Here is a 24,775-nt window from a genome sequence, read left to right on the forward strand (position 1 = left end):
GCGCTACACTACTGTTGTTTTTTGGTTGTGTTTGCGTGTGTCTGCAGATTTACAGCTCAGACTTTCAACATGCAAAGTCATTTTAATATAATTTTGCTGTCATTGGATGGATTTACATATCTGTTGATTATTGTTTAAATTGTTGATACACAGACTCCCTATTGTATTATATTGAATATGTGTAAAGCTCATCACACTGTACATCTGTAATATACTGTACACTTGGGGATAATATAGTCATAATATTGCATTGACATTAGGTAAATTACATTGGGGACCTCACCACTAAAACTCTCAACTTATGGTTGTATATTACTGTGAAGGTAAATTCTGGTCACAGTTATACCTTGTTGCCGTACTGGTGGGAAACTCGGAGGCATCGCAAAGGAAACAAGTGGGAGCATACAGACAGTTTCTTTTATTCCAGTCATCTTCCAAGCACCCTTGAGGGCATCAGTAAAGCCTTGCAAGCTATCACAGCGGAGAACAGCATTAATAACTGAAATAATCTTGAATTAAAATAGTCGTGTGTGTGTGTGTGTGTGAGCCTGCCTACCAGCTATTTAAATCACTTAGTCCGATATTGCCAACGCGGTGGGCTGAGGAGGAGACGTTGACAACGCGTGAAAAGTAACCACATTTCCCAGAATCCTTCAGTGTGTCCAGGAGCAGCCAGGTCAACAGGAAATGGCCTAGGTAGTTCACGCCAAAGTGCTGCTCAAATCCATCTTCAGTACGGCCCTCAGGAACCAGCATGACACCCGCTTGACACACACACACACACACACACACACACACACACACACACACACACACACACACACACACACACACACACACACAAGCATTTAAAGCACACAAAAATAAATGTCAGTGTTTGATGTTGAATATATTTCACACATTATGTCTGAACATTGAACATTTCTGAATTTCTATGTCTTGTGTGGGAAAAAGTATTCCACAATATCCATTTTTATATAATTAAGACTGTTAAATAGCATCAGTTTTATAATCTGTTAAATCAAATACATTTGAAGGATGATGGGTCGCGTCGATGAAGGAGTACTTGACACATGCTGGATGTAAGAGTGTGTGGGTTTAATGCTTTAAATCCTTCTAAATTCCGGTGACGGCATCTAAATTAATCTCCTTAATAATTTCTATTTTTATCACTGAATACTAGGTGGACTACTGACATCTTAATCACTCACCATTGTTGACTAGAATGTTTAGCGGTAGGCCTCGCTCCTTGAAGCTCTCGACAAATTGACGGACAGACCGCAAAGAGGCCAAGTCCAGTTTGATGAACTCCACTGGAATGAAGTAACACACACACACACACACACACACACACACACACACACACACACACACACACACACACACACACACACACACACACACAGAGAGAGAGAGACACACACATCAGAGCCATTGTAAATGGATTATTTCTGCTCGCCGTTTTGGCTGTAAGACATCAAAGAGTGTATTAATCATCTCTTACAGTAGGCTTGGTGGCTTTTTAAAATACGATGCTGGCAGCGCTACGCTTCTGTTGCTCCAGCACATTATTTTAAACCTAATACTTTTTCCTGAGCCCCATCAAAGCTTAACACACCATTATATCAGGTCTAATGTTTGATAAGACAGAGGTAGGACAGCAATGCCCAGGAGCTGTTATCATCAGAGCGTGAAAGTGACTCTGTGTGCTTAAGTGAAAAGGTAAGTGTGTGTGTGTGTGTGTGTGTGTGTGTGTGTGTGAGTGTGTGTGTGTGTGTGTTTGTACTCACAGAGAAATTACTTTGAGGATGCTGAACACTGCAAGAGCAAAAAACCTTGACAGACACTAACTTTTTGTGGGGACATTTACTTAGCACAGTATGAAGAAGAGTGTAAATGTTCAAGCAGCACTATTATTGTAATACCTCCAGAAGAATACGACAGCAATGAAATGAGACCTAACGAGACAATAAATGATATGGGATTAGTGTAAATTGTCTGGTGTCTGTCCCTCGTGTCACTGCTCCAACCCTTGGAGAGTGGGTGTCGTATTGAGCTGTCACGTAACACTGAGTTGAGCTGTCACAGTTTTTCCACTCCAGCACCCTGCTTTTTCTTTTTTGCTAGATTGAGTTTTGCTAATTAAATTCTAAAACTTCTACTTTAGCATTTACTCTTTTTCCCTTTTCTTTATATTGTCTGGCGAGTTCTGAAGCTTCGTATTTGGAGTTATTCTTCAACCCTTACATGTCACTTTCTGTCTTCCTCACACTGTTGACAGAGATAAAAGTCGTAACTCCTAATCTTAAAAAGTAAAATTAAATCTCCTTTCGTCAAGACAGGCTTGACATTTCCTGGCACTTCTCTGCTAGAAAAAATATTTTTAAGAGTTTTTTTTGTATGTGAAATTGGCAATTGTCTCATTAATCCCTCGTAAAAAAAAAATGCAGAGTAAATAAACAAACACATCAAGAGCATACAAAATACTTACTGAAGGATGTTTTCTTGTGCCATATTTCAGGCTTGCTAATGTGTGCAATCTTTGCAACTGCAACAGGTTGAGGTATTTAATTCCATGTTTCCATCAGGCTGGTCGGGGAAACCATAGAGTTATTATAATATTTAACGGCAAAATTGTTTTCCACTCCAACTCTCGATGGAGAGGTAGCAGGGGTAATATTCTATTTCACAGTATCGGTGAGAGCAGTCTGGGATCAAGGATGATAATTTAAAGTGAGGATATCTACAGCCATACTGACAAGTATGCCTCCAGTTGCCCAAAACCTCAGGATCATTCATGTTTGGACTGCTTCGTGTCATAATGTCACCCTCAAAGTGCATGAGAAATTAGGGATGAACCCCACCCAAATATGTAAATCTGAGTGACTTTATTAGTGTTTGATAAATCCCCTTTGGGTAAACAGCTGTCGCCAAAGTACTAAAAAATGCCATGCCATGATACAGGGCAAAGCCCTTTCAAACATCAGGAAAATTACATCTTTTTCCTCCATAGAACTCCTGAACCTGGAGAGGGTCAAATATGAATGGACAAAGACAGGAAGTGGACCGAGGAAGGAGAGCTGATGGAGTCGATAGAGAAAAAAGCCACCGTGACAGATGAGAGAGCAGCCATTCCAGATGAAGGTCGGATAGCAGCCTTATCTCCAAGCCATGCCACTCACCTCATGCTGAGTGTGTGTGTTTGTTTGTTTGTTTGAGAGAGAGAGGGGGCGTGGGGGGTAAAGAAAAAAGAATAGACAGAAGCAAAGAAAACAAGTGTGTGCATTTGGATGACCTTAACCACAACTATATCTCTGTGTGTGTTTGTATTTGGCTTGTATATATACCAGCAAGCAAGTGTGTGTGTGTGTGTGTGCGCGAGTGTGTTGTGTGTGTGTGTGTGTGTGTGCGCGCGTCTCCTCTCCTCTCTTCTTCTCTCCTCTGGGCTCCCTTGGGGCCGGCCCTTTAGACAGCCCAGTGATGTCTAGAAAGCCCACCGGGGGTGATATGCCATCGACCCACCCCGGGATCCTCTATAAAGCTCAGCTTCCTTAGCTCAAACACACAGACTGTGTTTTTATTACAGGGGAATTATTTCTCCCTTTGGAGACACACACGTGCGGTTTAAGACCCACCGGATCCATTCACAGCCTCCATTTCTAATTTATCATTATTATCATTTCAGCTGCATGTTAACCTAAATTAAACTATGAACTGCAAATTAAACAGCAAGTTAATTATTATTCAATGAATGTTGAGTCTATGCAAGAGCAAAGTGTGTGTGAGTGTTTTACTAAAAGTGTTAAAAAGATTCAATAAAACATTGCAAACATTTCTATGGCATGCCAATTGATGATTTTAAAGACAATAAATACATAAAAAATACAAAGAATGCGGGTGTGCACAGATGGTCATATAGTCGGTGACTGGTTACAAGTTTGTACAATTCAAACAAAGTATTGATATCAGTCTAATTGTTAGAATTAAGTGAAATGTGTGGCACATCACCCTGAACATCAGGTGAGGGAGAGGATGACAGCTGAAGGGCAGTAAAAAAACAACACTTGGCTCGGGTCTTCAAAATCTATAGTGCCATGATTATAAAACATCTTTGTGCTTTTCGTTCTCAACAACACTGACACCAGCTGCCACAGGAAGGTCCTAAAAGGATTAAGGTTTGATGAGTATTTTGAAAACTAAATTCAGATTTGATAAAATGCATTAAAGCCCACTTCTGAACAGTTCATTAATTCCATCAGTTCAGTAAAGGGCCAGTGGGTAGCACTTTGGGGATCTATTAGCAGAAATGGAAAATAATATATTTAGAACTTTGTTTTCATTAGAGTGTAATCACCTCAGTCAAACTAAGAATTGTTCTCTTTTCCTTAGCTTAGAAGCCTGTCAACCGTGTTGCACCGCCATGCTTCTACAGTGGCCTAGAATGGACAAACCAAACATGGCTCGAGCAAGACCCGTTCACATGATTACGTAAAGGCACCCGTATTTCTCCGACATGCTTGTGAAACTGTACGTGAGCCGTAGAGTGCCAAACCGCGGTATCGCCAGCCGCCGTCTGACTTCCACTGCTCCTAAAGTAGTGTTATGATGGTAAGGACGGCCTCCGAGCGAGGCGAGCAGCGCTACCATCGGTTTGCGGATCACGTAACTGCAGTCCAGGAACGGGAGGAGTAAGTGGAAGGGTATTAAGTTGGTTGAAATCCACACAGCTAGATGCCAACAAATCCCACACACTGTCCCCTCTAATCATGTTATTACAGACATATGGTTTGTCATGTCGCAGTAGGAAAAGCACAGATAAATAAAAAAATCCATGATGGCTGAATTCCATTTAGCTGCTTCAGTTTCATGGTCCATGGCTCATGCTGGTTCACTGTCATGGCTTTTCGGGATACTTGAATTGAACAGAGCCATCGTTAATGTTTTTAGTAACACCTGTGCTTTTCTTTCTGTGACTGCAGTGAATAAACTAAACGACTTTAGTGTTGCCCACAAAAACAACAGATTTATGCCACAGTGTTCTTTTTGGCATTACTTCCAAACAAAGACACTTGAATGCACCATGTCACATTTATGACTTGTGAATTCTTGAAGGGGGCGAAAGTCAAAGGATGGTTTCATGGAAGAGTAGCGATTTTTTTCAATCTGCTACATAGCTTGTGGTCCAGCAGCTCCCTCTTCGCCTTTCCCTTTCCTCTGCCACACAAACAGCTTCGTCTTTCCATCCCAACCGGTTGCTGGTTAACACAAGAGTGTTATCCAATTGCGTCAACATTAAACAGGATTAGATATGGTTCCTGCCACATCAGTGCACAATCAGAGCCACAGCAGTCCACAAGAGTCTCTGAAAAAATAAAAGCTTGCTCCAACTGAGAAGTAAAAATTGTCTGTACAACAATGATACAAATGAAAATAAACGTACTTATTAGTTATATGAAGATAATAATAGTATATAATAAGAAACAAGGAATACATGTTTACAGTGTGTGCTTTAGTGTTTTAGCCTAAAAAAAAAACAATGGAAAATTACTGAACAGTTAAATCTATTTGAACTAAATGTTTCAACAGCAGCATCACAGTTTCTAATGAATTCTTTAAAAAAGCAATACAATGACTTTAACACACGTCTTGTGACTTGATCGTTAATAAAATAAACTTGATGAAGCCAAATTAGAACTAAATTTATTTAATATTAAAATACATTGCTGGTCAACTAATTACATTTTCTCTTCAGCAAGGTGAGATCACTCACTCGTGCTTGACGTGCCGTCAGAGATCAAACAACAGTTTGGCCTGGAAACACAAGGTCTTAATGCGGTCATACGAGACTCGTTTGCTCGATCAGTTGTATTCATTGTTGCTGTAAATACAACACTGTAAAAGATGATTGTCAAGTCATAAATTCACTGCAATCTGAAGCCAGTTGTAATTTCCTTCATCACACCTTGCTGCCTCTCTGCGGTCTAAAAAGAGATAAAAACATACAAATGGATGAATGGACTGTCCACCCCCTAAATCCACCTCTTATGGGGTGAGAAGTATGTATAAATAATTTCACTTTGAACTGCCTGATAAACAACACAGTGATATCTAAGAATGTTAAGTCTGGGCCTGGTGCCAGTGTTCGCTCCGCCAAAGACATTTTCATTCAGCTGATGTGTGGGAGAGGCGGCTGGCTAGTGGCCCAGTCAACTCCAGATTGTAGTGTTAAAGGAATGATAAAGTCGAGACAGCTGTAAATCTCTCTCTGCATATATTGTAAGGCTGTCGTACACACAAATAATACAGCCCTAATACAAATAAACACGCACATACATATCTTGCATACACACACAATCACTCAGAAATAATACACAGAACATTTTGCAACAGCTTTTTACGAATGTAGCACGGCATGGTGGTAATGTGCACAAAAACATGAATGTTGATGTACAAAACACACACTAACAAGGTCAGTCTTTTATAAGCATTCAACTTAGAAATAGCTGGTTTAATTACTTGTATGCGTTAACTAAACAAAGGCGATTCAAATTATGTTTATTGGAGCGAAAGAGCTTAGGTAAAATGATAATAGTTTTTACAGGAAGGGAGCAGCTGGCTTACCTAAGCGAGAGAAAATATGATGTGTGTTAAACACACACACACACACACACACACACACACACACACACACACACACACACACACACACACACACACACACACACACACACACACACACACACACACACACACACACACACACACACACACACACTAATCTAGGTCCATGGTTTGAGGCACAAAGTGTTACTTTCAAGTGCACCGTGACTAAAGTTAGTGGACAGACAGCATTGCCTTTGGCAAAAATACAAAAATACCCTGTGTGTTAGTGTGTGTGTGTGTTTATAATTTAAGGTAAAATGCTTTAAGCCTCATTGACTAAAGCCCACTTGCAGTCTAAATGCATTAGCATATTTCCACAGGATTGTACTCAGGGTTTTCTAGGGACAGTTACACAAGGCAATAAACTACAACATGATACCAAATGGGACAAAACACCTTCACATATAAAAATACATACATACATACATACATACAGGTGGGAAGAATTGTAATATTCCTACTTTATAGTGACTGGTTTCTTCAATCTGGTTGAACCAAAACCGTGACTAAATCAAGCCTCCTCTAATTTAAAAACATATTAGTGTTGCTGCAGCGAGTATAGTGTGTTTAGGGTGAGGGTGGGTTTAACACCTCATTGAAACACCTAACGGAAGAAAACAAATCAAAATGATTGTAAATATGCTTTTTTGCTTTCTTACTGAGTTAGAAGAAAAGAGCAAAAATGCATTAAAGTTGGATTTCGGAATGCTGAAAGCTGAGTTTTGCATACAATTTGAAACAGTAGAAACCAGCTAGCACGGCTCCGTTTAGAAATGATCACACCACGATGCATTGCTACATGCATAACATTTAATAAAACATTAAAAAAGTATTGGCAGAGCAGGTCAGGAAAAAAAATGTCGTGGTGCGCCCATAGACTATATATAGTCTATAAGAAGTAGAGTCATTTTCTCATAGACTTCAATACAATCAGTTAATTTTGAAACCGGAGGAGTCGCCCCCGCTGTTCCCTCATTGGCGTCACTCGGCAGAACCTGAGGTTGCCGTCTGGGTTCGCCTATGGAGCAGGGCTGTGTGCGCAACAGAGTCTATGTGACTAACGGAAAATGGACAATGCGCTCACTCACTGGCTCACTGTGACGGGAGATATGAATCCCCTCTTCCTCTCACATAGCATTGTCACCGCCCAGCAGCTAACGAGCTAGCTTGCCCGACCACATCTACCTGCATCAAAACAGGAAGGCAGTGTTAAAGTAGTAAAGCTCGGCTCTTGCTTGATTAGATTGTGTCTGGCCGGTGTGACATTGAAGAGAGCTGCGACTCCGCGCCTGGCGCTGAAAAGTTGAAAATATTATTTAACTCCAATGAACACATCCTACAAAATATATAAAAAAGCTTCTAGTGAAATGAAATTCTTTGTCATTGGTGACAAGTTTAAATCACCCAAAAGGACAAACCACCTCTGCAGCCGACATGTTTATGATGAGCTGTCTCCCATTTCTCATAAAAGACAAATGTTCAAACACTAGGAAGAATGCCAGAGGGCGTTTGGACAGAGATGTTTAAAGCTCCTGCCTCACATACTAATGAGAATCTATTACAGTCTAATTCAAACACACACACACACACACACTAGCACATTCTCATTCAGTGCACAAGCATCTGGCTATAGACACCCCCTTGTCCCTTATGCCTCAGTGCTTGCCAATTACAAAAGAAGTAATCAATTCCACCACGGCCCCGTCCAGGGAAATCGACTTCAATGACACTAACTACATGGTCTCTGTCTCTGTACCTGACAGCCACTGAAACACAAGCAGTGACCCAACCAGCCGACTGCTGCTCCCCACTGGAAGACCGAGCAAGACAATCAACAGCTTGTTTAAAAATTAGTCTACTGGAAACTCCTGTATAGCCTATAAGAAACTCAGAAATGGTGTTTCCTATGAACCTTTATGATTAAAATTTGATGAGGTTTAGCGCAGCGGTCCCCAACCACCGGGCCAAAAATTAAACTTAAAAGTCTGTTTCAACTCTGCCGGTGTTCTTGATTCAAATCGTCGCAAAACTAAAAACACATCTCTTTCGACTACACCTTGAATAAGGAAGGTAGCGCCGTAGTAGCACTTAAATGGCACTCACTGATAGCACTTTGTAGTTTTACTTTATTGAAGAAATTGTACTTTCTTGATTCTTGTTGAATTGCACTTATTGTAAGTCGCTTTGGATAAAAGTGTCAGCTAGATGAAATGTAATGTAATGTAAATCAAGGCAGAGTATCCTGAGATCGCTAAAAAATCTCTGAAAACTCTGCTTCGATTTCCAACATCCTGTCTTTGGGGTTATACGTTCAGGAGTACAGTAAAAGAACACACATCAGGTGTCGTTGTCTCCCGTCACCCTGAGATGGGACCGGCTAGTAGCAGAGAAACAAGCTCAGGGTTCCCACTAATTCGCCGCAATTGGCATATGCTGGTCATAGTATTTGATTACGTCACATTTATTGCCCACACCGTGAAGGCCGGTCCGTGAAAATATTGTCTTAGACGAAACCGGTCCATGGCGCAAAAAAGGTTGGAGACCGCTGGTTTAGCGGATGGAATTAAGCTTGGTAGCTAACAATTGTATGTTGGGAAATCAGAGTTATTAGCATATTGAGCTAATAAATTGGCCAAAATAAGCTTCCTTCGAAGGGTGGCTGTGCTCAGCCTTAAAGATCCGGGGAAAGCTCGGATCCTCTGGCTGTAAGTTGCCAGCTGAGGTGGTTCTGGCATCTGACCAAGATGTCTCCTCCCTTCAGACGTTTTCCGGGCAAGTTCAACTGGTAAGAAGCCCAGGGTTAGACCCAGAACACGCTGGAGGGGTTATACATTTCATCTGGCCTGAACACCTGAGGGTCATTCAGGAAGAGCTTGAAAATAAGGGCCTTCTGGAATACCCTCCTCAGCCTGCTGAGCGAGGATAATGGATGGATGAATGGGCGCCGAAAAGGCTTTCGCAAAAGATACACCGGTGTATCCTTGCTTACAACTCCTGTGGCAAGCCTCCTTGCTCCTCGAGATTGTATTTTCGGGAATCTTAATGTCCTTCAAGTTGGAGCGCTGAGATCGATTTCTGGGTCACAAGCAGGAGGATCAAGAAGATGAAGAGGCACAAAATCCAGATATCAAAGTAGTCCGAGGTGTCTGCAGGACCACACTTTGCCACGATGACTCACAAGGTGAAAATAATACAAGCTACAAGCTACTATTGCGGCTGGTGATAACAATAATAAAAATCCTCGGAGGCAAACCCCTACCGACGAGCCTTGCAAGGCGATACAGACTCAAGGCCGTTTAATAACTCACGAGTCTCCTTAGTCATGAGACTATGTTGGAATTTATGGTGCTGTGAAGGTCAGCCGAATCAATTCTTCAACATGGGAGTTACAGAGAACACTGTAAACGTTAGTCAATGGAGTAATAAATCTCGTTTGTCTCCTCTGCACCTCTATTTTCCCTCCACCTCGTATTTCTTTACCCTCTTTTAGTTTCCTATATTTGTCCATTTATCATGTTTCCCTGCGCCCCTCTCGCTCCTTCCACGTCCGCTCTTTGCCCCTCCCCTATAATATTTTGCTTGACTTATCTCCCCTCTTCGTCTGTTCATAGGTTTTTGCCTCGTATCCTCCTCTCCCTCATTGTGCGTCAACAACACGCAGCATGGAAGCTCTGTGTGTCTCTGTATGAGTGTATACCTGCAAGTGTAAGGGTGTGTGTGTGTGTGTGTGTGTGTGTGTGTGTGTGTGTGTGTGTGTGTGTGTGTGTGTGTGTGTGCGTGTAGTAAAAACTGTAGAAACAAGCCAGAGGGACACGCTGCTGCAGCTTTGCCCTTTATCTTCGAAACAGTGGCACACAATAACAAATACACATAGGCGCAAGCATTTGTGTGTGTATGTGTGTGTGTGTGTGTGTGTGTGTGTGCATGTGTTCTCAGACATGTTTTCAATGTTACCTTTGGATTCTTTGTACTCTTCACAGATCCTTCTGACGGCCACCAGACCCTTCTGCTCATCCCTCCCACCTGAAAGAGAAGGAGACAAACAGATTAATACTATGTCTGACAAGTGCTTTGAGGCTTTTCATAAAATAACACTGCATTTCCATTTTTTTTTCTTGTCTTGTGTTATTTCATCTTGTGAAAAAAACTGTTTAGCCCTTGAGGAAGAACTCTGACTTCAAACACTACAACCGTAAAAAATACACTTAATTATACCATCAAATATGTATGACATATATCAAATAAAAAAATATGCCTCATTGTAAATGAAACTGGCATCGAGAGACAAACTAGTTCATCAATCAAAGCATAAATAACTAGCACAACAGTAGGTTCATTAACCTTACAATGAGTGTACTATATTAATACATACAAAAAACAGTGTGTGACATTAGACAGATATTATCTATTGTAATATATTTAACAAACTCAGATGGCCTGGACTTGAAGATGAAAGAAACTAAAGTGCTCGTGTCTCATTTGCTGACCTTTGTTTTCAAGAGAACGGGACAAGGGCATAAGGGCATAAACAGACTAACACACATTTACTTCATAAACTGACCTTTCGACAAATTAGTGCGGATAATTTGGCTCGTCGATTCAGTGATGAATCACTGATTGACAAAACATTGAGTCAAACAGTAGTTCCCACTTCTAAAATGTGCGAATTGGCTGCACACACACACACAAACTCTCTTTTTACCCAAACTCATACACACAAAAATCCTACACGCACATTCCAATTTTCCCACACACATTCACATGCGCGCGCGCACACGCACACACACACACACACACACACACACACACTAATCTTGGATTATCACACAGGCCTTTTTAAGGGCACAGCATCATTTACTCTGATGCACTGCAGTTAAGGCTGGACTGAAGGATGCGGCTCCTCTGGTTGACGCGTTGCAAGGGTCACACAAACAGGACAGAGACACACTGACCTCACACATAAAGTATTTGAACCCAATAGTAATAGTTGTTTTTCAACAGGCATCTCTGCGGATGGACCAACAGTCACCGAGAACGCTGCATGGCATTATTTCTGCACAAATGCTTTTGGTCAAAGCTCCCCATTAAAATAGCCTCTGATTTAAAAAAAATATGCCCCGAGGTATTAATTTGCCCACTAACTATTTTGAGCTGGGGGTTAAAAATGTAACCTAATTAATTAGTTTAAATAATCTTGCTTAAGCTGAACAAATGGATAAAAGGAGCATGACGCAGAGTAAGAAAGTCCTAACATACGCCTCATAATTGGAAAAGTATACTCACACTTCAATATGAACCTCATGTCTCTGTGTTATTAGGCCTCACTAAAGCTGTCGTATTCAGCCGTCAGTTCATCTGGTTTGCTTTACCTGCAAATGCAACAGCTAAGTTACATGTTGGAGCTATAGAGGGGTGAAGTCCCGCCCCTTCTGATGGACCACCGTAGCACCTAATTTTGGAAAACTGTGACTTGCAAATGTATCTTTTAAATTAGCAAACAGTATATGTGTAATTCATGGGCCAATTCAAACTGGATGAAAAATAAATAAATATTTATTTGTCTTTTGCTGTTATATATATACATACTTGATTCAAAATAAGGTCCCATGGGGGACACCGGAAGGGGAGGGACTTCTTTATATCTTAATAAACTACAGATAATCCATGCAGTCGAGCATCTGAGTAGAATCTGCCCTCTTGGCGTGTGACACTTCTTGTCTATAGAGACTGGAAAACACTCACCACAGTGGCGTGAGTGATTCCATCAACTTCCATCAACTTCCATCTAACCCACTTGGCCTCCACAGGCTTTTTCTTCTGCTATAGAAAATGCAATAATATTCCAAAACACAAATATGATTTTTATTTGTGAGTCCAATTCATCAAGGTTACATTTCATAATGTGTTCTATCGACTAGGGACAACCCGTGATGCTACACAACCTAATTTAATGGCACTTTGGCTGATAAACGGCTTCATTCGTGACTAAATGAAATGGAGGACGTTGGCACTGATTAGGAGACAGAAGGAGACAAGACATCTGTATATTGATATCGTAAGATATTTGAGAAGTGTTGTTTAGGTTAGTAACTTTTTTTTAACCATGAAAGAGCTGATGCATCATTTCCCCTTCTGTGCATCAATAAAGGCTTATCTTATCTTGAGTCCACAAAAACTGTCCATGTTTGTGAAAAACAAAAATAGCGCTTATTATATTAAATTACTCAAAAGAAAGTCACTCAAACTGCACATGTGCTATTTGAGTACAGTTTGAACTACATTTCCTTCATTAATATATTTTCATGCTTTGTCTCTGGAGGATCTACTGGTGCTGCGATGCACAACGAGCATGCAAAGTCTATTCACTTTCATTCCATTCATATGTTGCAGCTGCAAAGACTACATTTTCCAAATGGTTTTCTCTTATCTTAAAAACACTCAAAAAAGGCACAATTTAATTCAAAATCTACTCAAAAACACTTCAAGCACAATTGCATCCTGGTTAATATCCAACTGGTATTTGAGTGCGGAGGCTCGAACCGTCCTCTCCTCACATGCACTCCACCTGAAATATGTATCCACTCCATTACTAGAGAGGAATCCACTTTACCATAAATATTCTCACTTCATGAATTATCTCAAGAGGTGGGGATATTTGAAAGGGAGACGCACTCATGGTCCTGTAGGATCGGATTCAATGCAGATAGGATTAAACAACAGACGTTGTGTGTGTGTAAGGGCTCAAGTCTCGTTTATGTTCTGCTTAAACCGTCTCCAAGAAAACTCTGACATTGACTTTGCGGTATACAGACTGAATGAATAAAGCAGAGTTTTCTTGCAAGTTTTGGAAGCTTGAGACGTGAACTGAATGGAAAACAGTCTCACGCTGGAAGCCGAGAGCATGAGACATATTGCTGTTCAATGTACGAAATCTTGGAGGTAGATCTTGTTGTGGAAGAGGGCTATTATGGAAAATACTTTTGGGCAAAAAATACTTCAGGGTAATCGTGACATGACTTATTGTGGTAGGTGTCCAGTGCGCAACACAACGTTGCCTCCTCATACTCCTCTCCTGCTGGCTTGACTCTACACAGTCAAACAGTAGTATTGTTAAGACTACTGTACATACGCCGTTCAGCCAGCTGAGTATTTTAACAATTAATCGAGCGATAGCGATAATTGCAGTTTTCTAAAGGTCAAGGTAGTGTCATGACATTGCTCATTAACCCCAGACTAACGCTTTGGAACTTAAAATATTCAGTTTCCTCTTGAATAAGACAACATAAGCAACTCTTCACATTCGAGAAACAGGATTTGTTTGCATTCTTTCTAAAAAACAGTTAATCAATTATCAAAATAGTTGCCAATAGTTTTTCTGTTGATCAACATGAAATCTGAATTGACTGACTCCATCTTTGCGCTTACAGAAATGCACAGCCATTATTATATATGTATATTTATTTTGTTCAGACTGTTGTGCAGTGGTGTGCTAGCTTTTATTTCAGACCATGAATTAAATTTCTTTAAAATGTTTAAAAGTATGTAAAATGTAGGGGAGGGGTATTGGCAGATATTTAATATAATATTCTTAACTATGCTTTAATGTAAGAATAATCACTCAAAACTAAGAATTGTTATTATTATATTGCTATTTTCCTAAGCAATTTATATCTTCCTACGGAGCGGGTCGTCCTCCTCGAACACTCAGTAAATTTAGTTTCTCGACTTATTCCCTGCTGCACCTTCCAGTGAAAGTATTGCATGAAATTGCTTTAGAACTATTAGTTGCTTATTCTTTATGTGTTGACAATTTATTCCTAAACCCACTGCTGTCTTATCTTTGTGGGGAGGGCGGATCAAAATCAAATTAAAGAAAAGCATTTGCAAAAGACATTATTTAATGCCCCAGAAAATGCAAAAAAAGAATGTTCGTTTGACGAATTAGGAATTGCAGGAATTGTAAATATAGATGATGTTTTTCACATGGGCACCTTCATCTACACCCTTTCTGCCATTTCTGTAAATTATGTAATGCATTTTAAGAGAACGTAAAATCTGTTTAGCTGTTACATGTGAAGCATGTCTTAGAGACGTCTGTGGTTTATGCCGATGACCTGATGATTGACTTAAATTGAAACCAGACCCAGTAACTGTAGACTACAAACAGAGAATAAAGAGGAAAGCTTGATCCTGTTAGTTAAATGGGAGCAGCAGAGATGACATCAAGCCCCACGGGGGTGTACATTTGAGGAGATGCTAATGACAGTTTTCTCAGCTGCCAGTTGTGGAGTGTTGCTGGGAGAAATCTTAGATGAAAATGAAAATGCACTTCCTCAAAATATAATTCCCCGAAAAACCCTCCAGACAAAAGAACAACGCACAATAATACAAACAATTAAACAGATGCATCCTACCACTGTTATGGTTCCACCACAGAGAAAACTGCAGATGCAACTGATCCGGGTGTAAACAGCTTCAGATGCCGTTGGGCAGATTATGATTAGGCCTGTCACTGTAACAGATCCGTTGAGTAGTTGATGCGCAGTTGTTTGCCAAGTTTTGCTTGACAGATCACAGTTGTTGTTTTTTCCCCACAGGATTGTTAACTCGAATAATATTTTCATATTTACAGCTATGCAAAAACATACACTTCAGGAGCCCAGTATGCAAAGTCCCTGGGCGGGGTGACATCTCTAACTCTGCACTTGTTTGGTGAGGGAGTGCAACTTTGCTCGTTCGTCAATAAACTCCATTAATAAAAAATAAAAAAAACATGGCAACAGTCAATTCTGCAGATAAAAACAGGAATTATGCTTCTGCTAAGATACACACAAATGTCTCTGTGAACCATGACAGAGAAAAGTTGTGTGTGGGACGCGCACATCCCCTGAATCTAAACGTGTTGCGATGACTTTCGTGTCAAATGTTAAACAAGCTGTAAGTGGAAGTAAAACAGAAACAACCATGCAAACAACCCCAGTCCACGTTCACTTACGTGCGACCCAGAAAAAGCAGGTTTTTCAGCCATGAGTAGTTTATGACTCTCTTTACGATGTAAATTCATTTTCACCATTTGCAACACAACTCAACAAACGTCCACAGATAACCTGTGATGATAAACAGAGCATTCCAACTAACTATTGTACAGATACACACCATATATCAGTTACTGCTCCAGGGGAGCTTCCTTGCCTGAGCTCAATGGCAATGACATGGCGACATCACACCCTGAATAAATAAATAAAAAACTCTTACAGCAAGAGGCTCTTCCTGCAACATTCATCTGTCATCAAGAGCAGCAGCAAGCACAGATATGACTGTGAATTCATTTGAGAGAAATACGATTCTTCGGTCAAAAAGTGGCGTATTTACAGATTGCATCAATGTGCACCAAATAATTCACTTCAGAGGCTCGATTCAGAGGACTCAACCAAATGGTGAAGTGTGTGAAGGAGCTGAACCGTTAATCACAGATGGAGCCTTGAACTGCATAACATTAAGGAGAAAGACAGGGACGACATCAGAGGTGTAGTGATCGACATATTTTAGCGAGCGGCTCGGGGGATACAAGATGAGTGAGTGATTGGTGTCGTACATCACCTTGATAAGTAGGTACTCAATGGCACTTCAAGGAAGGAAGAAACATATGTAGGCGTAGTGGCAATGGGAAGGCATTCAGCTGAATCTATTTCATTTACACAGATCATTTTAAAAAGGGTCATTCATGTCTTCTGTTTGGTTATTGATTACTTTCTCTGTGAATATGAAATAAATGCCCTTGCCTTTTCTTCAACACATTTTTTGTAAGTTTAAAACTTTATACTTTTTTTTTTGTGTGTTTCTGTGTCACAGTACAATTATGGAGTTTCACTTTGATGCAACCCTTATAAAATGTGGTCGCATTGCATTAATCTGCAGACGGTTCATTTTACTAAATTATTTATGGAACAATACCAGACCTTGTTTTTAGCTAGACTCTCATAATCCTAAATGATCATTTAACATTCGGTTTGATAACGGCCTTTTAATCCCAGCAGAGCTTAAAAAGTATTTACATCATCTCACAGTGGAACTTCACATATTTTCTAATGATGAAAACAAACAGTTTTGATGTTATTCCAAACCTTAAGACGGATCAACGGGTTCTCAAGAGGCATCCGAATGCGCTGTTGACCGTCTCGTACTAATTAAGGATCTCTGACAGCGACAGGCTTTTTAAATAGGCACACAGAGGATGCCTTTAATATGACTGGCACTTTTTTATAAGAAGATGCATCTGTAGCCTAGAAGCTCAGTAACCAAACAACATTTTGTTCAGCTCAAAGATGTACTGCGTTTTACCACTCAACCTATTTGGAATCCAGCCAGGCAGATACTGTGATAATAAAAATAGCAAAATCGGCACCACTGTCAGGAAGTTATTTTGAAAAGGTAATTCATTAGAAATTACTCGTTGCTCTCTTTAAGTTGGCATAACCTTACCTAACTTGTCTCAACAAAAAAGAAAAGAAAAATCCCTTCATCATCTTCCTTTAGTGTTACTTTCTGAAAGTCATACTATCTGTCCTCTAGCTGTCCTCTACTCTTCCTGAAAAGTTTTTTTTCCCCCTTCTCCCTGTATTACTGCTGAACAACAGAGCGAAACTAATCTCAGCCGGTTTAGCAGTGATTGAGGCGTCATTATCTGTGGCGAGACAAGGCTCAATTCTTCCATCGGTTTTGCATCTGCATGCGAGTGATCTGACAGATTGCTTTGTCATGTCCGCTGCTATGCACAGGTGATTCTGACCGAGACACAATTTGCACTCTACGGGGATAATTTAATTTTTATGCGATGCAAATTCAAAATAATCACTTAATTTATCAAAGTGCCCTTGCCTGCTGGGCAAAACTGCTATTTGTAATTTTGAAATGCACTACAAATACAAAGATTAATATTATAATTACTATTTATAGCTTGTGATTGTATTTTTGCGTGAAAACAGGTGGAACCCAACCTCTTTAAATCACATGTGTGTGTGTGTGTGTGTGTGTGTGTGTGTGTGTGTGTGTGTGTGTGTGTGTGTGTGTGTGTGTGTGTGATTCTGAGTTTGACCTCTGCGTCGGGAACAAGCAGCAGGTGACTGAAGTTGTTTGCCATTGGAGTTGTAGCACGGAGAGGTTTATTAAAGGAACCCTCACTCTCTCCAAATGTTTGTTGCTTATTAATATTTAAATGCATAAATAACAGTTTCAGGATTCTCATAATGTAAGAAAAAAATAAGTTTACTTAATCCCTGTTGAAACAAGACTGAGATGAAGAAACATCAAACGCCTAACTGTGTCAGCAGGAATCTTAGTAGTGACATGCACCGACTTTCACCTCTCCTTCCTTATTAGCCAGGTGAGGTGTGTGTGTGTGTGTGTGTGTGTGTGTGTGTGTGTCCTGGTTCAATGTGGTCTCGCCTGCCCTCGGAACCGTTTGTATGCCAGTGGTGTGGTGCTGGATACTCTACCTATGATAACATGCGCCCCCAGCTTGGCCATGTGGCGGACGGCCTCATAGCCGATTCCCCTGCCTCCTCCTGTCACTATGGCAACTTTGCCATCTTGTGTGGGCATCACTGGCAGAGGCAGAAGAGGACACGCAGGTATCAGGGAGGATGTCATTTGATAAGGAACCTGCTTCAAGACGCTCCGCTATTTCAAGACATGAGAAGTCCTTGAAGTAAGACCTGTAGATGGCCTGATGAACTCAGATAGACAAGTCCCACGCACTCAGGTTTTCTTGAGCCCGATTCCACCTTTTTCTTTAGGTTCATCAAGGTGATTTTGTCAAATTTTTAGTACATGCATATGATGATGGATAACATGCTATGCTTCTTCTTCTTTTTACAAATACTGTTAAAAAGTGCACTGTTAAATAATAATAAATGCCAATGTAATATTGCAATGCAATGCATGTAATGCATTTCTGACTGCTCACCTAGCGTTAATGTAATCACATCCATATTACACAAAATAACAATATTCCAATATCATTAATGCATCGATATAACTCCTGGAAGAGAACAATGCACAACTGGAGCACAATGATGAGTCTTTGCACTTTTTCTTTGAGAAATACACGCATGCGTGTCATGCGTATTCAATCACCTGCAGCCATATCAATTCTGTATCCGTTTACCAAACTGCGTTATAAAAAGTGGAAATTAAATCCCAATAAGTCGGCGACAAACTTAAACACTTTCCAAGAAGATACTTTGAGAAGAGAAAGAGACGTTAAACTCTTCTGGATAATTCGGCAATGATAATACACACACAAACAAAAAATACACCCGTGTTTACTTTTGTCTAGCTAGCTTTAGCTAACATTTAGCCAAAGTGCACCATAACAATGTATCGTTAGTTGAACAAACCTGGCAACCTGAAGGGTCTGCTGAACAGCTGAACCAACAGCACCTTGAAACCAAGCAGATACAGTTTGATAATCGGTAGAAGACGAGACCGAACTGCAGAAAACATCTCTGCCTCGTCCTGTGACGGAGTGCGGAGCGGAGCGGTGCAGAGGAGGAACAGCTCCGGGTAAAAAGAGCAGTTCCGTTTATGGGACACGTTCCAATAAGAAGTCGTCCAACCTCGCTTCTCTCCTTGTCAATTCTTTTAATACAAATTTAGAAAAGACATAACAGTGGAGAGAGTTAACCTGAAGGTATTCACAAATACTTTATTTATATATATATATATATATATATATATATATATATATATATATATATATATATATATATATATATATATATATATATATAAAGAGCATTCGAGATTGACTCATTGTTCCGACAGCTCCCTGACTAGTTGACCTTGAAAATACGGATTATTTGCAGCCATACATCCATCACGTGTAGAGGTGCGATCAGTGTACGATAGAGGCCGGAGACTTGTCGCTGACAACTTAGCTGCCTGATGTGCAGTATGACCCTTTGTGCATCCATCTAGCATATTGCTCCCTTCAGCAAAACTGACTATCTCATTAACTGCTGCCAGAGAGGTCACTCACGAGAAGCAACAGAGGCATGACACATGACACACTAGTTTCATCCATAATTTCCCAGGATAGGCTTTTAGAACAATGTTTCTGGAGCAGTGCAGCTCTCAGCTGCACTTTGGCTGACTGTTGGTGGATGTTGGGTATTTTCTCTCCTGGGATGAGTCCATCACACCAGTCTTATTGGCGGCCAGTCATGCTGCTGTGATCATTAGTCAGATAGGACTTTAGCTGTGGAAATCATGACTTTTACCTGCCGTTGATCATTATGATTCAATCAGCACAAAGTGTAACCTGACGAATTGCAGAACATGTTACAGTATGCTCCATGATGCATAACATGTGTTTGTTGCATGCATATCTATCTAAGTATTTTCCTTTCTTTTTTTTATTCAGTAAATATAATTTCAAATAAACATGTGGCACGTATCTAAAAAGTGTTTATTACAGCTTCAGTAACAGAGTAAAATCATTTTCCATTTCCAGAGATAAAGTACTGACACTTCATGTCACACACTATGACTTCCAATCACTACCAATACACCCTGTGTATTATACATATTCGATCTTTCACTGAGCTTATCATTACATGTCAATATGACATTTCTAATAATTTAATGTTTTTTTTTTCTTTTGTTGAAGATTGACCACCTTTTCGCCAGCCTAGTTTGTCACTTCTGCCTAGATGATAAACAAAACTTGTCAAAAGAACTAAGTTACTACAAAAGGACAATGTGTAATAATATGAGCAGCTATCAAATACAAAGAGTAACCAATTACACTTATGGGAAGTGACACTTCACCTTGTTAATATATGGTTAACAGTAGTAATGGTTAATGTTGTTCTATAAATTAATTAAATTAATGTATCCACCTTTTCTTGAGGAGGCATACACTTTTACACAATCTCAGCTGAAAGTAGTTTAATGAATGGCCACCAGAGATTGATTAAAAGAGAAAAGTTGTCATTCATCCTTTTCAATTTGAATGCATGTTTTTTTTTTTGGTCTCTTGGAAATACCATGAAAGGACACCTGCTGCACTGAGTCACCTTCCCATAGTACAATGTTAAAATGCTAATGACCATCATTAAGTCAATTCAAGTGGTAAGACATGCAGTGGGAGTGGAAATATATTAAGGGCAATCACTGAATCTACACCAAGGGTCTCCAACAAGTAGCTAACCCATTTCCTAGTGGCTCGCTTAAGGTTAAAAGAATATTTACAATAGTTATATAAAAAGAGAGGAACTCACCAGTCATTGGTAAAAATACATTGGAAGCTTAGCATGCAGATTTTCATATAAAAAGGTTCCTTATTCAGTGCCAGGTGCACAACAATGCATGTGTGCTGCTTGATGATTTTCTGTTGTACTTTAAGTACATTTGGCTGATAATACTTCTTTACTTTCACTTAGTTGGGATTTTAAATTTGGGACTTAACTTGTAATTGAGTATGTTTACATGGCACTTTTAGTTCCGAAAAAAGTAAGCATAATACGGGAGCTATGTTCTAGTTTATACAACACAAATCTGAACAGACAATCTATTGCTGGGATGGATTGTGTTTGGCTCGCAGTGCAGGAATCAGCTGAATTATCACTGGCACTCAAAGTAGGCCAACCAAACTCTCCATGTCTTCCTTTTCAACTAAATTACACTAATTTCAGCTAAAGACAGGTCGGTGACATTCACAGTGACATCCCTTTTTCTTTTGGCAGGGAAATCATTAGTATCTATCCGATAGTTAAGGTCAGGCTAAAACAGAAGCACTGACAAGCAGTTGGCCCCAGTTATTAAAGTACGCTTAGAAGGCAGTAAAACGAGCATCAACGTGAAACGACTGACTCATCACCACTGCCTTGATAGAGACTGAGGGTAGGAGGCTGTGCGTGTATTTGAATTGTGCATGTGTTGCTGTTAATGCCAGCTGAGAGGAAGTGTGTGTGTTTGCGTGCACATATGAGTGGTTGTTATGCCGCAGCCTGAGAGGTTGGGGCCCAGCGAGGCGAGCTGGCCTGCTATTGTTTAAAAGGAAATCGCATCTCACGCATGACTATGGGATGATTATTTGGGATGATGGGACATCAGGGAGACAGTCCGTCACACACAAAGACACACACAAATGAAGATGTGCGGACACACACAAGAGCCATGTTGCGAACAGGACATGACAGGAGGGTGTGTGATGTAAATAACATGCGAGCAGCATCAAAATAGCTCCAACCAACAGTCACTTAGTCTTATATGGCTGCAAAGCCCAACTTGTCTTATGTTGTAAATCCAGGCTGACAAAGGCTCTATGGGATCTATTGAGCCAGTTAAAAATATATTCTTTATTGTATTTGTCACATAGAGGTATACCTGGTGAGATGAGAAGGGAGAGAAAGTTGGATATTTTTACAAGAAAATGCCACTAACATTTTGCAAATAGGACACGCTGTTCCTTAATACTATACCCCACGTTTGTTTTTTGTTACTAATCAACTGCCACCCTGAGGAAATGGCAGGTGAAGTGTCATATTGTGAAGAAAGGGGATTTTCCGGGTGTGTCATGGCCAATTTGGGCTCCAAAGTGCAACAGCGTGAGTGAATTGATGCTGTCTTTTTCTCGCAGTTTGAGCTGCTTCTTTCAGAGCTTCCCCCTCTCCTCTGTCTGAGAGGCAGACAATCAAGAAAGGACTCAAAGCGCAGAGACTGAGCCAGAGCTGCAGGACACACAGTGTCCAGCCCCTAATGAGGCAGCATGTACCCTGTAAGACAAACCTGTGGGGAATGCCTTATTTTCCAGCCTAAAGCACAAGTGTGTGTGTGTGTGTGTGTGTGTGTGTGTGTGTGTGTGTGTGTGTGTGTGTGTGTGTGTGTGTGTGTGTGTGAACACATCTGCTGTGTGTAAATAGCAGCAGGTGTTCTTCTGTGCATATGAAGGAAGATGAAGATGCTTAAAGAAGCCACCACTGTTGTAGTGTAACATCAGTGTGTCTGGCAGAAGTGGACAGCTAATACCTTTAATGTTTTACTACTGGGAAATATTGTACATAATTTTCTACATTTATTTGACATTTATTATTTAACAGCTGTCTTCATTAGATGCTTTACAGGGACAAAAAGAACAAGAAAAAAAGCATGTTCCTACTTAATTATCTACTAAAATAGTAAAAGAGGTGCTGATATATTTGTTTGTGTTGTCCCCTGCTTTCATGCCTAGTTAAACTAATCACCTGCTGGCTCTTATTGACCCACAACAGCGTGGGGTTTGAACCCAGCACCAGCTCTGCGTAGACTGGGTTAAACTTAAACCATGCACACACACACACACACACACACACACGCACACACACACACACACACACACACACACACACACACACACACACACACACACACACACACACACACACACACACACACAGACAAAAAAGCAATAACACTTGGATTGTAAGTAAGAAAACAATTGAAGAAACTTCAGGAGAAGCAATTCACAAGGCATTCCCCGTCCACAGATGACTGGATGTGCACCACTGGAGGAAGCCAGGGTCGGGAAAAGGCAGAGGACTGTACGTGGACAGATTTGGTAATTGTTTTGTTGCCTCAGCTGCAGCCGCCACTGGCTTTCCACGGGGAGACGAGCCAAAGGCCAGCTTGTAAACATGAACGTGAAACCTGAGATTTCTGCATGTTTGCAGTGGGCGACTGCACACAGACAGCATCCTGGATTCCCATCCGGTCTGGGACTCATGTGCATCTTTTCTACTTACAGGCATTTGCGAGAAACAGAGCATAAATCACACTTTTATTTTTTGAAACCGGGTAAGATAACTCATAGAGTAAGCATCCAATAGTCACACTGTCGTACATGTAATCATGTTCAGATTGCTTCTCGATCAGTTAGAAATTGATTTGCGTATTTTAAGTAGGCTACAATGTTTTGATGAAGTTTTTTCAGTAGCCATAATGATGCAACAGCTGCACTTTTTAAAACACAGTGAGGGTTTCTTTTACCGACTGTAATGTTACTGTGAGCTTCACACAACTCATCAATACCAACTTCCTTCCACATTTGAACACAATATATTTCTTGAACTGCAATTATCTCCGCCTGGAGGATCATGCTATGGGTAGGGTTTGCATGCGTGAGTGAGTGAGTGAGTGTGCACCTCTGTATCTGTCAACGACTGATCTCACATTCAGCTCCAGCAAACTGCACAGTATTTTGAGTTTCCAGTTATGACTGCATGCTCATGACCCTCTCGCGGGTTGCGGCGAATCCGACTTTCTCGAAACACCTTTTATTGCCTGTTTTATTCTGCCATTCACTGCCTGCGGACTGACACCGACCCCCAGACACTACTCTGCACCCACGGTGGGGGACAATCGTTTGTGGTGTGTTTGGCTAAAGGCCACCGGAACTACCAGCACTCACACGGCTGCGTACCTCTCCACAACTCAGATGCTGCCAATTCATTGGGTTTGAATGAAGTGTGTTTTACGATGCCTTACAGATTAGTTAGTGTCTAGACGAGAGGCCAGCCAACTGTGGGGAGCGTTCATTCAATCACGCAATACAGCTGTGGTCATTTGATGATGTACCTGGTAGAGACTGGCACCTCTTACTTGGTCTTTGTTTTTCAATTTTCCAATCTCAATCGCCTGAGTAAGATTTGAGGGAAGAAATGCAGAATCATGCTTCCTTTCATTTATGTACAACCTAGTTTAAAACCAGAACAAAGACAAATTACATTATATACTATGGATAGTTCCAGCATCAATATGGTCAGGATCAAGTGATTATCTGTGGATGCCTTTTAGTTTAAAATATACATTTATTGTGCAGTAACTTCAGTATTATTATATAAATTATGTGCACTATATATTCATAATGTGGGGACACAATTATGTGCTATACATGTGTGTGAATCCAGAAACAATATTGTTAATAATAATAATAATACATTATTGTTAAAATAAAGTTGAATTAGCTTCCATTCTAAATACTGCTTTTACGTTACATTTCCAGATGTTTTATTGTAGTGTAATGGAGGTCTCAAACATTTGTTTCGCTCATGTTCATCCCAACGCTCATGTT

General features: G+C 40.4%; 1 protein-coding gene across 1 annotated transcript in view; it reads right to left on the reverse strand.

Moving 5' to 3' along the window:
- Window positions 1–19,167, reverse strand: part of LOC306747607 (polyprenol dehydrogenase) — a gene marked incomplete at its 5' end in the record, with an annotated part of 23,360 nt that extends 4,193 nt beyond the window's left edge. The window contains 5 exons of the mRNA XM_079230673.1: window positions 557–764; window positions 1,212–1,313; window positions 10,618–10,686; window positions 18,159–18,266; window positions 19,062–19,167. Coding sequence (XP_079086799.1) covers window positions 557–764; window positions 1,212–1,313; window positions 10,618–10,686; window positions 18,159–18,266; window positions 19,062–19,167 — 593 coding nt within the window. The remainder of the gene's footprint in view (window positions 1–556; window positions 765–1,211; window positions 1,314–10,617; window positions 10,687–18,158; window positions 18,267–19,061) is intronic.
- Window positions 19,168–24,775: the final 5,608 nt, after the last annotated feature.

This window comes from Taurulus bubalis (assembly GCF_910589615.1).
Source record: "Taurulus bubalis genome assembly, chromosome: 15".
NCBI lineage: Eukaryota > Metazoa > Chordata > Actinopteri > Perciformes > Cottidae > Taurulus > Taurulus bubalis.